The sequence below is a fragment of the Seriola lalandi genome, unplaced genomic scaffold, assembly GCF_002814215.2.
Source record: "Seriola lalandi dorsalis isolate HSWRI2012SDOR001 ecotype SW California unplaced genomic scaffold, Sedor1 jcf7180002054953, whole genome shotgun sequence".
Lineage (NCBI taxonomy): Eukaryota > Metazoa > Chordata > Actinopteri > Carangiformes > Carangidae > Seriola > Seriola lalandi.
Genome location: NW_019525504.1, coordinates 301,674 through 318,718, shown reverse-complemented (window position 1 = coordinate 318,718; position 17,045 = coordinate 301,674). Strand labels below are relative to the sequence as shown.

The following is a 17,045-nucleotide window of genomic DNA, read 5'->3' as shown; positions in this document are numbered from 1 at the left end:
TTCACACGCTGGAAACTTGAGTCCTGCAGCCCTGTCAGTGAATCTGCTTCATGACTTAAGTGGATCCACTCAGTACCTCAGTGAGGTGTGCAGTCATTATTATTTCTGCCTGGGTGCTTCACGCTGCGACATGCACTGGTTTCATCCACTTCTATGTCTGGCAGGTCCCTGCTGGCTTTGGATTGATAAGCAGTCCTTTCACATCGTGTAGCAGAATAATGGGAATAAATGTGACATGCTTTACCTCTGTAGAATTTAGTCTTTATGTGTTTCATACACACATTTGCAGCACGTGACAGATAAAAGTCGGAATCAGCAGAGACTCAGTACCTGTGGACCTGTGGAGCTGCCTCTGCTGGGTGTGACTGGAATGCAGAGCGATGTGACGGACTCATCTGTCTATCATCTGCTGCAAATCTCGACAGGCTGTCACCTCGCCGTGACACAATCTGTTTTCACTTTTAGTTTCATATGAGAAATAGGGTGTAAACAACTCAACTTTATCTGCATTGCAAATATGCCATCGTAGCTGAAATATGTCGCTACCCAGAATATACTTTAAAAATTACAATACACGATAATTATAGAACATGCTCCGCTAATGGTCCTCACTGTAAAGAAACTGTATGCTCTGATTAGATAAGTGCATTTAATAATTCATGAGAGCACTTTTCGTTGGCTGGAAAGAATCCATCCCAAGCTTTTTGGCTTCAGGAAGAACAGATTTTCACTTCTCTGTGTCAAGTGCGTATATGCTTTCATTAGTTTGCCATATATCAGAGTACTTCAGTAATCTTAGAGGTCCTGCTGAAAGTTTCCACTTTGTAATTTGTGCATTAAAGGAGTTATAGTTACGAAGATATGAAGGCCTGCTGAGGACTGAAAGGCTAATGTGATGAACTCATTCTAGTTTCTTGAATGTGAGAACATTGAGTTCCTCTCTGACATACCTGCATAGGACATACTGAGAGTGTCCGTCTATAACCTGCTTCATGTGAAAAATGAAAACAACATGAACAGCAACTGCAGTATGTTGTCATGTTGTAAATCAGCCCTCTTTTTTTAAAGATAATATAATAATAACTTTATAATAACTTTATTTATATGGGACCTTTGGATAAACTAATCAAAAGCAATGATCAAAAGCAGGACAAAAATAAGGTAGAGTTACAGAGGGAGGACAGACAATATACTTCAATATAAATAAGGACAATTATTGGGAGCAGATGCCGTATAAAACACACACACACACACGCGCACACACACACACACACACACACACACACAAATTAGTTTTAAGAAAGTACTGAGTCTGCCTCATCTCCACAGGCAGGTCAGTCCAAGCACTATATATTTCATTTTTTGCTCTCAATTATACATATCTTTAAGCCTTAATAAAATGTAAACAGGTGAGTTGTATAAACAGGTGTCATGAAGGACGAAATTAGCTGTAGGGACCAAAACTGTTTTTTGTACCAGGCTGTAAACATGTTTATTTCTGCTGTAAAGTTGGACATTTTAACATGGGAGTCTATGGGGACTGACTCACTGTTGGAGCCAGACTCTAGTGGTCGTTAGAGGAACTGCAGGTTTTAGTACTTGTGTGTTGGCTTCATGTTTGAGCTTTGGAGGTTGATGCTTGATATGGACTCAGCCTTAGCGCATGGTACATGCTCTTTTAAAGGAAGTTTGGTCACTAGTTCATGTGGTAGTGAGTCATTAAACTCTACAGTTAAATGGATTTTTGACACGACTGACTCAAATGTTCTCACATAACAAACATTCTGTGTTTCACATAGAAAGAAAAGAACATTCAGACACAACAACACTTGAACAGATGTGTGTCAATATTTTGATCTGATGTATTTCACATTAGTGCAGCTCTGGTTTTCAGTAGACTCTTTGCACAGATGTGTCAGTGCACGTGATCACAGCTGCAGCTAATTAAATTAATTACAGCTACATTTCATTTAGTCGTGTCAATTAGTAACAACTCACAAGACTACTAATGATAACAATGTCAGTGCTTCATGTTGACACACCTAAAGCGAATAGATTATTGTCTGCATTAGTCTCATTAGTAATGACATCCGCCTACATGCCAGATGCACGGTCCACAATGGCTGAGTGCCACATGTCATCATTAATGTTATGTTATTATGTTATGTTGTTCCTGCTATGACTCGTCATGATGTCTACTGCCACAGAGGTGGCACACTGTTGTTTCTTGAAGCAAGAAGGGAAAGGGGAGAATAATAGGAGACAGTGGTGCCATTTTAAGATTAATTTTTTTTTTCCTCAATTATGAAAATGTTCAAGTCCAAGTAACATGGATCATTATACACTTTACACATACTTTTTGTCTTTGCACTACATAGATTTAATTTTATATTTATATTTTTAATGTCAATACTCAATATTTCATATTATTACTGTGGTTGGATTAAGGAAGCTCAACATGCAAATATAAGGCTGACTCTGCTTGTGTGTTGCAGGGTGTGAGGAATACTCTGGCAGGGGAGGAGTCCCAGGTGGAACTCCTCAAGGCTCAGCTTAAGGATCTCTTCAGGTTCTCAGTGGACTCACGACACCTTTCTGATGACGTCCTGGCTGTGGTCAAAGAGCATCAAAGGTATGTGACAGGAAGTGGACCACTGTTTAAAAACCCTGAAAGGCAGAACCTTGTGGGTCACATGAAGACCACATAATATGTCCTGTTAAACTTATCTGCAGTGAAATGATTGGATTCGCCTCAGGACAGTTTCAATTTATTTCGTTCAGTCCTCATTTACTGAGAATGGTCTTCTCTTTACTGACCTTTAATTACTTTGTCTAACTTCAGAATAAATGTAAATGTGAAAGTGTAATTTACCACACTCTGTCAATAGATGCAACATTAGGGGTGGGCAATCTGACCAAAAGCTCAATCAAGGCCCAATTCACAAATCTCTGCATCTAGTTTCCGCTCGGATTTTATTGTGAAAGTCCTGACTAGAAGTTGTGATTGGTGTCTTTCTGATGCTTTGACGCTTCTTTCAGACATTTGTCCGACATTTTGTTGCTCACCACTACTCTTCACCTACAATGTCTTTAAAAGTCCAAATAATAAATTCATTAAATTTCATGCACCCCATGATTTTGCAGGTATGTCAAATGAATCAAAGAAGAGGAAATTAAAGGTTGTGTGGAGTTTTTGACAACTACAGATTTTGATCAGGATGTCATCATATTGTTTGGATATTACATGTTCTACCAGCACATGTACAAGGAGGAAGATGTACACCATGGTCATGGGGTTAATTGGATGCACATTTTTTAGAGACTGAAGCAGCCCCGGGCAGCTTGGAACTGCTGAGCACTTCTTAAAGTCCTGTTCCTCCTGTTCCTCCTCTCTATGCTCTGTGCAGTTTTTCTTTTCTGGAGTACTAAGTACCGATGCAAGGTTTGGTGTGTGCTACTGTGATATAATACAAATGAATTGAGAGATATGCACTGTGTGAAAATACTATCAATATCATTTTTTAACGCAAGACCCACGTGAAGACCTTTATCCTGCGAGGTGATTCTGTGTTTTACTGCTTCATATTCACATGTTCCCAAACAAAATTACCATCAGTCAAAATCATAGACTGTAAATAGAGATGGACGTAGCCTCTGTGACAACACCCACAGGTTTCCGAAGAGCGGTTTCAAAGCTCAGAATGGGCTAGTCCGTCGTCGCCATCTTGAACAGAACATATGCTCACCCACCTCTCACTCAAAGAGGCCACACCTTCAATTGTACACAACTTTAAGCCTTAATAAAATGTATATTTATATAAGAATTCAACCCCGTACAGTTGTCTTGAAGGAGGAAATTAGCTATAGAGCATCCTTCAGCATCCTTCAGCATCCTTCAGCATCCTTCATGAAAGCAAAAATGTTTAGCAAATATTTGATGAGGTTGGGAACCATTCCCAAGATTCTACCTGATAATAATAATCCGAAATGAATCAGGTCACTATTACATGTGTTTATCTTTGTCTTTTAACAATATCAGCTACTTAAACTGAATAAATATTCCACATGTCTGAATTCCCTGCAGCAGGTCATGAAGCTTTTAGTGCTACTTTGAGAGATTTGTGAGGCTTAATGGAATGATCCAGAGATGAGTTAGTTTATTTTAGCCACGTGTTCCCTTAAGCTGGGAGTAATGATGATTTAAGTGGGACGCTGGTTAAAAAGCTTAAAATAAAGTCGTGTGAAGACAAGTGGGACTGCTTCCTGTTTTGCTCTGTTAGATACACCAAACCATTAGGCATCAGGTTGTTTATGTTGACGCCCTAATTATGTTCCCTAACCCCATTTGCCCTTTGTACTAATAAATGGCAGTAACACTTTGTTAAATGGGTCCTAATAGTTTCCTAATCATTTATTGAGTTTCCTGGAAAGAACAATATAACATGGTGGTGACTGTAAAGGAAAATAAAAACATTCAGAGATTCAGAGGTGTTGTTTCAGTGAGTCAGTTAGTGCTAAGTTCCACAGACCTCTGCTCCAAGCCTTATACATCAGTGGATATAGGTTTTATTTGTCTGACCTCATACAGCATGAAAACCTTTTTTCATGCTGTTTTAAGGTTTTAAGGCCCTTGGTTTTAACAGTTGAACCGTTAGCTGTTGAACTGAGCTGAAACCCAATGCTTATTTAAAAGTATCATTCTCGAGCACTCTGTCAGTGTTGTTTGCTGCCATGTTATTTTCATTCAAAACTTCACAGGTGGATGAGGAAACGAAGGAGACGTTTGAAGGAGCCTTCGTAATAAAACAGTTTAGTCGTGCCTCTGTGACACAGTCGGTCTTCAAATGCAGCCTCTGAATCCATCAACCGTCACTGCTTCAAAACCAGTGATGATGTTATAGAAATTATCCAAACTGAGATTTAATACGAGCACAGAGAAACAAACTCACACATACATCACTCTGCTCTGTGAAACTCAGACATCACAGTCAAGGAACAATGAGAAAACACATTTCTGACTGGAGGGACTTTAACTGCATCTCTATAACAAACTGCAGTCACACTCTGACAGTCACGGATGTCTCTGGCAAATGCTCTTGTTAAGTGAAATGGCTTAGAAAGGTTTTATAAATATCCGTGTCGCTTTACTTTATCTTTAAAGGTACCCAGTGAAATTTTTCTTCTAAACATTACATTCACTGTTTCTCACCAGCACACATGTATGTTCTCATCTCTTTCACATACACAAGCCCGAACAGTTTACATCCATTTTCACAGAAATTGGAAGTCTTCATTGGGTTTCTGGTTTCTTCACGTGTCACTGCCACCAGCAGTTAATCTGTGGAATAATATGAAACATTATTGAGCAGGAACGTGAATCTTGTTGACCACATTAGTGTTTTGACAGGAGTGTTAGTACTATTGCAAAGGCAGGCAGAGAATGAATGAACTATGACAAAGTACAACCCATGTGGCAAACATACATTCCTTCAAATGTTATACACTGTTCTTTTTTATTTTTTTGATGAACTTGAATTTTTTTTTTTTTTTGCGGTATACACAATACCCTGTGTCATGTGACTCATTAGGGACTTGTAAGGTCAAGAACTGTCATTAAGAACTGTCTGATGAATTATTTCAGAGCTGATAAAGTCTCTGACTCTTCAAACCTAGTAACTCTCATGAGCTCCTCTAAGCAACAGAGTGGGGATCTAAAATGAAGCTAACTGATGTTACAAAGCAGAGGAGGCAAAAGAAAAAGATATCAAAGTGCAAAACCCCCATGTGAGATGAAGTTAACCTCTTTGGTCGGCGTTCAAGAAGAAAAACCATTGCTCAACGAAACTGCACAAAACTGCGAGATTAAACATGAAAAGAAGCCCGATGAATGTTGGCAGCTCATTCTTTGGTCAGATGTAACCAAATTAAATGTGTCTGGATCAGATCAAGTCCAGCATGTTTGGTGTGGACCTGGCCAGGACCACCACAGTGACTGCACATTGCCAACAGTGAAACATGGAGATGGAGTTGGAGCTGATACGTGGCTGGATGAGAGTAAAAGGTGTAGGATAGATGACACATGTAGTTGGCACCGTGAATGTTCAAATACTGAGTAGAAAAATGAGCAAAATCGCCAACATGACAATGATCCCACACACACTTTGAAAATCACCTGAGCTTTTAAAGAAGAACTATGACTTGGCCAAGTTTAGCAGAACAACAAACCCCTCCATCAAAGAGCAGCTGAACAGACTTGTGTTTGAAGAATGGCTAAAAACAAATAAAACTGTATTATGGATCTGGGTATCATCAGATAATCTGTAATTCATTTGTAATTTAAAAACAAAAAACAAAACAGAAAAAAAGATCTTTTATGAAACGTTTCAGACAGCTGAGTCTGACCGTTGTTCACCTGAGGCTTTAGACAACACTGTATAGGAAGGACCATACAGGCTATTTCCATATATAGGCTATTAATTGATGCTACGCAATTAAATAATACATCCCAGACTTTTTTGATAAAAGATATTTCATGTCTAAATTAAAAGAACAAATCAATAGAAGATATTTAATTGTGTAGCCTATGTATGCATTTATTTATTTATTCATTAATTCATTCGTTCTTATGTCTATCTTCTAACATTACCCTGGTATAGATTGTGTGCTTAATGTTCCACTTTTATCTTTTCTGGGCTTTTATTTTGACTTTTTTACACTTCACTTCCTCTTCATGTCTGTCCACCCATCTACTGTCTCTGCCAAATGAGAAATTTTTGGTTTAGAATTAAAAATCAAATAAAATCAGGTGAATTCTGGTTTTGGTTTTAAAACCAAATAATGACAAAAGGAATTAACATAAATTTGCCATTTTGATTGGCTCTCAGGATTTGTAAATACTAAGCATTTTAGTGATAATAAAAATGGCTGTTATCAGTTCTGTTATTGTTTATATAAGAATGATTAACACTTAACAGCATTGTAAATCTGTGCTCCAGTCTTCCTTGTTGTAAATCTCTTGTTGTTCGTGTTGCAGTGTGAAATCCAGAGCGACCAGGCTGTGTTCAGAGTCAGAGTCCGGCCTGAGGAACATCCTCCAGGACCCGCTGCTGGTCTACGCCCAGTGGAGCCACATGGTCTCTCAGGTGCTGGAGGCTTCTGCCGAGGTGACCGACTTCTCCCACATCGCCATGCTGGTCCAGAACATAGAGGTAAAACACACAACACACACACACACACACACACACACACAAGATTGCACACCTGAAGGTCAGTTCATGTGGTGAGAGTTGTCTCTGTTGTTGTGTTTGCAAAATGGACCAAGAAGAGTAAACATGAAGGAGATCACATGACCACAACACCTGTCCTATTGAAAGGAGCGTCACTGGTGCACTGTTAGATTTGGAGTTCATCATCAGCAGCTGATGTTTCTGTAGCGAAAAGTATCAACAGGTCTGATGATGATAATTCAGTTATTATCATTATTTATATTCTTTACAAATAGGAAGGAAGAACAGGAAGTAACAAAAGAAAGTAACTTCCCGAAGCTGAAGGTCAGGCAGATAAAAGATTCATCAGCCAGTGTTGGTGATGTCTTTCTCATTGACAAGAAAATCTTTGCACTCACCTACAGACATTCATTTGTGTTACCATGGTTACTTAGCAACCTTGTATGATAATATAAATGGCTTCTTTAATGGTTCACAATAAACAGATTATTCAACAGTAGTGAATTCCTGCTACAATCACATATCTTCTATGTTATTATTATTTACTAATGTGTGAGACATAATACAATTATACAATGACTATATGATGAATAAATATATGATAAAATGAATAAACTAATAGTTAGATAATGTAAAAGACAGATTCAAACATGAGTTTGAGAGGTAGCTGTGTCGATCGTGATCGTGATGAAATCCTGTGATCGCTCCGCTTTGCTTTCACTGCGTATACTGAACCAAGACCCAGTTTTCAAGTGTTCTGTGTTTCATAAACATAGACTTCGACTGTGGCTTAGATAGAACAAATAGTCCGACTTCAGACAGACTGAGTCTGAATTCATCTGTTGCACAAAGCAGTTTAGTTCTGGATTATCTTAAACCGCACTGTGGTCCGTTGAATTCTGGGTAATTTATAAGACCTTTTCAAGATAAAAAAAATGGCCGACCGAGGAACCACATCCAACCGAAGAGCTCTGTTTACCCAGCAATCTCTGCCGTCTCTCAACTCTTTCCCTTGTCTTTGCTCTCTCCATAACAATGTCAGCAAACCACACATTATGAGACATATTTTCCTGTTGGTCAGCGCATGTTTCATTGATTGTTACCATGGTAACATTAGTCTTCGGCCTGAGTTAGCCTGAGGTTAAGGGGCTGGTTTGACAAAGATCTTTCAGACTGGTTGGTAGTGTTGGTCCAGTCTTAATTTGGCTCATAGGTGAGAATTAATGCAAGTAAGACCATATCACAAAAATAAAGACTGACTCATTTTGAGCCGGGGAAGGAGTTTTTAGAGACAGATTTTTCTTTGTATTGTTTCACTCTTCACTCGTAAAATGTCCTTGTAACTGTTGAATTGGAGCTCAGTGGTCGGATTCTGTTCCTCAGTCGGCCATTTTTTTAATATTGAAAATATATAGAATAATAGAAAATTTACCCAGAATTCATTGTACCACCATCCAACTTAAGCTAGTCACGAACTAAACTGCTTTTTGCAACAGATGAATTCAGACGTCCGGCTGAAGTCTGACTGTTGTTTCTAAGACACAGTCACAGTCTGTCTTTGTTAAAGCAGCCCCTGGGGGTGAGGTGTATAATGTTTTTGTCTTGAAATGAGTCAGTCTTTATTTTTGTGAAATTTGCATCAGACTCATCTGTGAGCACAATTAAGACTGGACCAACACGACAGACCAGTCTGAAATATCTTTGTGAATCCGGCCCCAGGTTTCACACCGAGCTAAATGAAGGGGATTAAACCAGTTTGAATCAGTCTGAGCACGTCAGGTTCAGTGTGGACGCAACTTCAGATAACTTTCAGAAACCTCTACTGCAAATAATAAACCAGCAGTTTACTCAAGCTGTGATCCTGAACACAAGTCAAACATCTTTCTGCCGTTTCTGAATCACAGTGAACACACAGAGCCAGTGGTTTACACTCAACCTTCTCTCTGATACATAATTCATGAAACTGTTTTCTGCTAAACAGAGAAAACATGTGATAAACAGTGAGATCATGTCTCTGATGACACTGTTACAGATATAATACAACATGTTTACACTCAAAAAGTTGTTGTTTTCATTTTGTTCAACCCGGTCTTAGTGGAAACCTCAATGCACTCTCACTTCAGTTGCATCAGAGACACAAATCTAACGAGTACAGTCAGGAGACTGTACAAAAGACACCTCTGTTTTCTGTTAAACTATCACATAAAACAAGAATAAACAATGTCATTTAATATGTAGTCTGGATCTGGAGAAATGCCTCTAAGGAAAAGGAACAAAAAGAAAATCAGGGGAGGGGCACACGGCAGGTCAGTAAATGAACCTTTCTGAAAACAGAAAGATTTATGACTTTGTAATTTCAAGTCTACAGTAAAGGAAATTTCAAAGTCAAAGCCTGTGTAAGAGTTGCATCACTGTGGCATAACTGTAGTTGAGACATAAAAATTCAGTATGAAGTTCTGTATGAAGATCTGTATGAAGAGATTTGATCTTAAAACTATGTGGGGAACAAACCTAGTAAATATCTGGCACGGCTGCTTAAACACACACAAACCCACAATACAGCAGGGGTTAGAGATTCAGGAGCGAGAAGACACTTTGACAGGAAATACATTCTTTCTCTCTTTGCATTGTTTTACAAGTCATTATACAAATCTGACAAAAGTTAATAATCTTCAGCCAACATCTGTTTGATTCTGAAAAACAAAATCAAGCACCCTGAAGACCCAGCATCTTCCAGGCCCGAAACGCTCATTAATGTAGATGCAAAGATTTGGGCTGAGGTCTTGAACCACTAATATCAGTACTAATCAAACCTGATCAAACAGGCTTTATCAAAGAAAAGAATTTCATAATGAGGAGGCTTCTGAACATAATGCAGCTAACCAGTGATAATGATGTTCATGGTCTGATGTCTCTGGATTCATTAAAAGTGATTGAGAGGGTTGAATGGAAGAATTTAAATAATAATAACAATAAACTTTATTTATAAGGCACTTTTCATACAAGAGATGGAGCTCAAAGTGCTTTACAATAATAAAAAAAAAAAAAAATCAGATATATTTACAGTATATAAATGTATATATGTATGTATGTGTGTGTGTGTGTGTTTGTTTGTGTGTGTGGATTGATGTTGAGCCCAGAAACTGTGGTGTCCTGACTAAAGGACTTAAAAAAAATTTCGCTTCTGTGTCCCATATGGAAAAATTCAGATTCCCCCTCATGCCAGGATTTGGTGTTCAGGCTCTGGCAGGAAAATGGTCTGGACCAGCTTGGTAGACTATAAGAAGGAAGAACAATGGAGTCATTCAAGGGCTCAGCAGTCTCATGTTTTCCACTATTTACAAAGACATTCTTAAACAGCCCGTGCCAAGAAGATTTATTTCTTATATATATTATTATATACAGTTTATCTATTCTATTCTTTTCTTCTGACAACTGAGAGTTGAAAGCAGATCGATGTAGAGAATCAGATAGGAGAATATATCTGGGCGTCAGTTATAGAGAATACACTCACGGTTCTGAGCTGTGATACTCACAGAGACACAGTTTAAAATCTTACATAAGCTTCATTGCACATCATTGTTGAGAGGCTCTGAGCTCTACTCAATGAAATAAATCCAATTCAGGGATTAGCACGTTCCCTTACATCTGTAGAATAGGATTTTTAGGCCTGTAGCACCGCAATATATTACTATTACATTTATAAATGTTGACACACAAATTACATATTTTACCTTTTTACCTATCAGAAAAGCTGCAATTTGTAAGTTGCACTTACACCATATTGTCTAAAGAGCAACATACTGAATGTGTTCTCCACCTCTGTCCTCTGTGGTAGCGTCTGCTGAGGGACAGCGTCCAGCTGCAGGAGCGTTTCAGCTTGCTGCAGGTGAAGGGAGAACTGCTAGACTCTGTGTTTGGTCCCGAGAGGTCTGACGGTCTGCAGGGGGAACTGAGCACCGCCGTCAAGAACAGAGAGCTGCTGCACACCCAGCTGCTGCAGAGGAAGAGCAGGCTACAGGTAACAGCATGCTGCCATTCATCTGGTTTCACTGCATCTGACATCTGAATATAAACAAGGTAGAAGAAGACAGGTGATCTTTTATTTTGAACTTGAGTAGTATCAACTTTTAAAAATTGTACCATGTAAAAATTCACTCTACTGCTGAAAGCCTGATTCTGGACCCTGAAATCCTCAACATGCCCACGTCTCATTTATACGATGGAGTGTTAGAGCCGCATTGAGGAAAAACAACCTGAGAGAAAAAAAGTCATAATATTACGTGAATAAGTTCGTAATTTTAGGTTAGGTGTTGCTTTAAAGGGGAAACATCAGAAGAGCAGCAGCGTTTACCTGCTTTAAAATGAGTAAGTAGATTCAAAAATAAGGTGAAATACTTCATCCATATTGGTTGTTTGTAATATTCCCAAAAATTATGTTTTTTTCTTTACATTTTTAATTCTTGTAATATTATGACTTTTTGTCCAAAATTTCAGATGATTTTTCCTCAATGTGGCCCTAATACTTGGTAATACATTTATTCTTCCTTTTATATAACATTTATAATTATAATAACTTAATATACTGTATATACATGTATTTTTCAAATAGAGATTCCACAGTACAAGAAGAACGCCTAGATTAATCATGTTAATCAAGTAAGATAAAATTTAGGGATACACCGATACGGCCATCATGTGAATATAACAGATGGAAATAAAAAAGAGCTGGGAAATAAAGGTGGCATTTGGAAATATAAGTCTCTGGAAATAAATAAATGTGAAATTATAAAATAAAAGTCCCCTGATAGAAATAGATATGTCATTTTTAAAGTCTCTGCCGCCTCCTCACCACTCACCTCTGTACATGATGAAAGATAGCGAGCTAATTGTTGGACATTGGTTCCCAACCTTTTCTCAACTCACTTGAAAATCTTAAAAATGTCGGCAGCCCACATTTGACCCTGTAACAACACAGAGGCCAGATAAAGACTTCTCAGAGCACTTTTTATTTCACTGGTAACGATTGAACTGAAAGCAAAGGAAACATGTAGGAAGCTCAGTTTTTCTTTTTTGTTTGATCACTTGTAGATTCACCATCTGACTCTTGACTCTTTCCTTTTAACTCTTCCTGTTGCTAACCAGCTATCCATCTTGATTCTCTAGTTTTTGCCATGGATGCTTTTAACACACTTTTGCTATACAAGTAACAATCAAATATCAACGTAGAGACAAAGTCTTATTGTTACAAAATTTAGATTTTGGTTGTTCAGTCCAATTTTGCCTGGTGTCCATTCGTTGATCCTCTGGAGCTAAACCAGTCTGTAAGTCGAACTTCAGCCTGTGAACATCACTTTCAGAACCTGTCGTCAATTAAGCAATGTCACACGAGAGGGAGTGATGTTGTACTGAACATCAACACATCAAAGAATCACAGTCGTGCTGACATTCAGCACACCTCAACCCCAAGTGTGATATTCAGTTCTACGAGCGCATTATTGGTTAACAGTAATAAGCAACAACAGATTATGATTTCTTTGTTTATTTCATCATTTATTTGGCTACGCAACACATATAGTTCCACAACTGTTTGTTACAATCCGAGACAGATAACGACCGTTATTGTAACGCTAATTAACAGTTAATAGAACACAGATACATGTAATTAAAAGTCCCAGTGCTTTTGTGTTCTATACACACTAAGAAATGAAAGTACAGGAATGGACCTAAAAACATCCGCGGGTTGGACTTGAACCCATGGCCGCTGCGGTTCGGGCTAAACCCATGTGGTACGCACTCTACCAGGTGACCACCGAGGGGCCCCCAGGATTGGTACCTTCTGAGGTGCAGTTGCAGCGACACCTCATGACACAACACGAGGCATTTTGTACCTCTATGAGGCAAAAACATTCACTTAGATTCAGAGACAAAATCTTTTACAGTTATTGACCAAAATTTATAAAAAAAAAAAAAAAACAACAACAACAATTAGTTTATATCTTTTATCAAAATCAACATTTTATATGTAAACTAATCAATTTTCAGTGCATTTTAATGTATTTTTCTGATAGAACTGATTTGTCCTTAAAACAAGTTCTAGCACAGGAGAAAAAGCAGCTTTTCAACATTAACCTGAAGCATAAGACCTATGGAGCCATAATGTAATCACTGAGTGCAACCAAGCAAGCTGTACTTTCATTTATTAGTGTGTATCTTCATCTTGTTAAAAATATTATTATGTACCATTTTGTACCTTTAAAAGTAAACAGTTAACACCCTAAGGACCATTTCAGTACCTTACAGGGTATTTTTCTGAAAAATGTACCTTTGGGTACAACAACATTCCCCCTATTGCTCTGCTTTTATCAGCACTCTGGAATGTCTCTTGTCCAATCAAATTACTTGGTCTGAACTAACTGTTATATAATAAACAGTACATGTAAATGTAATTGAATGACAGCGGCCATCAGTCTAGATGCAGGTATGATCTAACCACACCTCCTCTAGATTTATTTGTTTGTCTTATCCACTGGATGGAAACACAGACTCCAGCTTACCATCACATCCTGCACAGTATCAGGTCTATAAATCAAAGTTATCACATGAAGAGATGTAACAAAGAGCTGTAGTGTAGAAGACCACTGGCTCCAGCTCCTCTTTCAGACCGCCCTTCATTACAACTGGTAAACAACACACTTCCATCTCTCCCTCTGTCAGGGCTTAATCTCAAGAACCAAGGACTTTGGTGACGCCTTCGAGCTGATTCGCTCTAAACTGGCCCACCTCCGAGACCGAGTGTTGGCGGCAGATGGTCTCCAGCCTGACATCCTGGCCAAGAAGAGTCAGTCCGACCAGTTCAGGGTAAGTGAAATCCCAGGTCAGACCAGGGCCAAAATGTTTGCGGGAGACTGTCATATTGCAGCCTCCAGCAGACTGAGCAGATGTAACTTCTGCAGAGTTAGAGGAGGGAAGAAAGATGGAAATCTGACTCCAGTTTAAAAGATTCTTCGTATTGAACCTACAGCATCAGAGGAAACGCACTAGTGACTAGTGACCAGTTTTTTCATGCAGCTGTTGGTCATTTCAGTTCACACAGAGAATCAGATTTCAGAGTCAGGTGATCAATCAATGTGAAAACTGTGGCACAGTGATTGATTTATTCATTATAGAGGATTATCAGACTGGATATGGTACCTACCATCAAAAGGTTAGACATTTTTAATAATGTTATATGAAATGTTATCAACTTTCACTTCATGTGTCCTGAGCTGAAAGTAACTCTGTGTCCTCAGGTGATCCAGAAGGACCTGGAGGACTGTGAAGCCCACATCACAGCTCTGGAGACCCTGGTCTCCTCCAGTCAGAGCAACAGGACTCAGTTTGATAGACTCTATGCCGACTGGAGACATCTGAACAAGGCAGTCAGGGTAAGAGGAGGGGGGGCAGTCTGACACGGATCCTAAATCAGTTCTCTCTGACAACAACTTGTCCTTAATGTCTAATGGAGGCTCCACCCAGAAGTTAGGCTTCTGCATTTTTATATTAAAAACATCTATGAACTCTTCATTAAAAGAAGATTTAGCCGTGTACTCCTCCAACACCTTCAGACCTTCAGAGGATGGATAATTAAAATTGATGCAGCAAAACCAGAGACATTGTCTCTAAATGTTCTTCTTTCTTGTCAATGGAAGAAGAATAACTAGCATAACTCAAGTGTTATGCTAGTAGCAGCTAATGTAGTTTGGAGCTGCTTTTCTCCAGCAGAGAAGAGATCTGCTAACTTCAAACTCACAGTCTTTTGCCCCAGCAGACGCAGACTCACAGAACGTCACTGAGAACATTTATCAGACTTCACTCAGCTCCCTCTGGAGACGCAAGAGGCTTAAAGGTTCTCCCTAAGACCTGGAAACAGATTTAGCATAAGTGCAACTGCAATTGCTAATCAGAAATCAGTAGGCGTTGCTTCATGTGCAGCAGCATATGGTGCAAAAGATAAAGTGGAATGTAAATCACAGGGTGTGGTGATGAATAGATACTGATACCTATCACAGTCTGGGCTCCTCTCACCGACACGGTGGTGCAGTGATTAGCACTGTCACCTCACAGCTGTGTGTGGAGTTTGCATGTTCTTCCCTCCGGGTACTCCAGCTTCCTCCCACAGTCCAAACACATGCAGGTGAACCGGCAACTCTAAATGGCCCCTTAGGTGTGAATGTGAGCTTGAATGGTTGTTTAGTCTCTACATGTCAGTCCTGTGGTAGACGGGTGACCCCACCCTTGTCCAATGTCAGCTGGGAGTGGCTTCAGCCTGTAAAGATAAGCGGTATGATTGAGTGAACAATATGTGCTGCCCTTCCTCAGAGGTTGAGGCTGCCGTAGAACCAAACTAAACTGATGGTGTGTGTTCTCTGTGAAAAAGAAAAGTTCTTTAAGCAGAGCATAGAGAAAAGTTGTAAAAGGACTTAGTGTAGTCAGGTGTATTAATGGTTTAATGGGGGTGCATACCACATGGGTGCTAATGCCCTGAGCAGAGAGTCCCAAGGTCGTTCCCCTGCTCTCTGTCTCCGCGTTACCTGTCTCTCTTCACTGTCCTAATAAAGACATAACAAAATCCCCAAAATATAACTTTGATTATAATATGGTCTTCATCAGGGCAGAAATAAGAAGTCAACATGTTGGAGGGTGTTTAGTCTGGACAGTTTGGTAAACCACTGGGCCATGGACAGGTACTGGGCCTTACGGAGAGGACGAAGGGATCCATATGGAACAACATGGCACCAGCTGCACATCCATGACCCTAATCACACGAAAAGTCTCTGCTTGATGTGTTGCTCTTTATTAAATAACTACACAAGTCAAAACCAGGGATTTAAATTTATGTTGCAATAAAAATGAATTAAAATTTTATTTGGACTCTAAAACTGCAGATATTGACAATGCATTGAATGAATTTCACATTCTTCCTCCCTGCCATAGACCGTCCTGCTTCATTGTGTGTTTCTTTGCAGGTGAAGGTGGATGAGAGTGAGGACAACATCGCAGATCACGAGAGCTTCCACGACAGCCTCCTGAACGTAGAGAAGTGGCTGATGATCATGAAGCAGAAGCTGGAGTCCTTCCACAGCCCGTCAGGAGAGTGGAGCGTCGAGGGCCGCCAGCACGAAGCTCAGGTCCGTCAGTGTGTGTCCCCGCAGCTCCCGTGCTCACCATGAGTCACTCCTTATGTACTGAAGGGGTTCAGTTTAACAGCAGGATTTGAATGGATCTGATTCATTCTACACATTAGTGGGGATTTGTTTATAAGATGGTGATATATTCTTTTTTTTTTTTTTTTTTAGAGTAGGATTTCTTTATCCTCTATCCAAACTGCAGGATACTCAGCAGAGCCAACCCTGCATTGTCCTTATCAGCACCCATCCAGTCATATGACACTTGTCAGGATTACTTGACTAAATTTAAAGAACCAAGTTACCAGGGTGAGAAATGATAGGATCATTTTAGCCTGATAACAACATGTTAACCTGGATTAGTTAGGAGATGATGGGAGAACCAGGCTCACCCCTGTCAGTCCAGAAAAACAGAATATAGAAATAAATCTTAGTATATTATATAAATGACATGACTTCAGGGATTGTACAAGTTGTTTAACATCTGCGTCCTGTGCAGGTAGTGATATTTTAGCTTTTGGCTGTTGAAATTTTAAACTGTAACATTCAGGTTCACCTGAAAAATAACAGTGCTTCACTTCAAACACACAGATTTATTTCAGTTTTGACGCTTCATTGTGAAACACAGTAGCCAGGAGGGGATGAACAGCTT

General features: G+C 39.3%; 1 protein-coding gene across 1 annotated transcript in view; it reads left to right on the top strand.

Annotated features, from left to right (window-relative positions):
• syne3 (spectrin repeat containing, nuclear envelope family member 3) overlaps positions 1-17,045 on the top strand; it is a 55,085-nt gene that overhangs the window by 13,238 nt on the left and 24,802 nt on the right. Inside the window, exons 7-12 of the mRNA XM_023394768.2 lie at positions 2,496-2,632; positions 7,034-7,208; positions 11,065-11,247; positions 13,944-14,087; positions 14,519-14,653; positions 16,235-16,396. Of these exons, the coding sequence (XP_023250536.1) occupies positions 2,496-2,632; positions 7,034-7,208; positions 11,065-11,247; positions 13,944-14,087; positions 14,519-14,653; positions 16,235-16,396 (936 nt within the window). The remainder of the gene's footprint in view (positions 1-2,495; positions 2,633-7,033; positions 7,209-11,064; positions 11,248-13,943; positions 14,088-14,518; positions 14,654-16,234; positions 16,397-17,045) is intronic.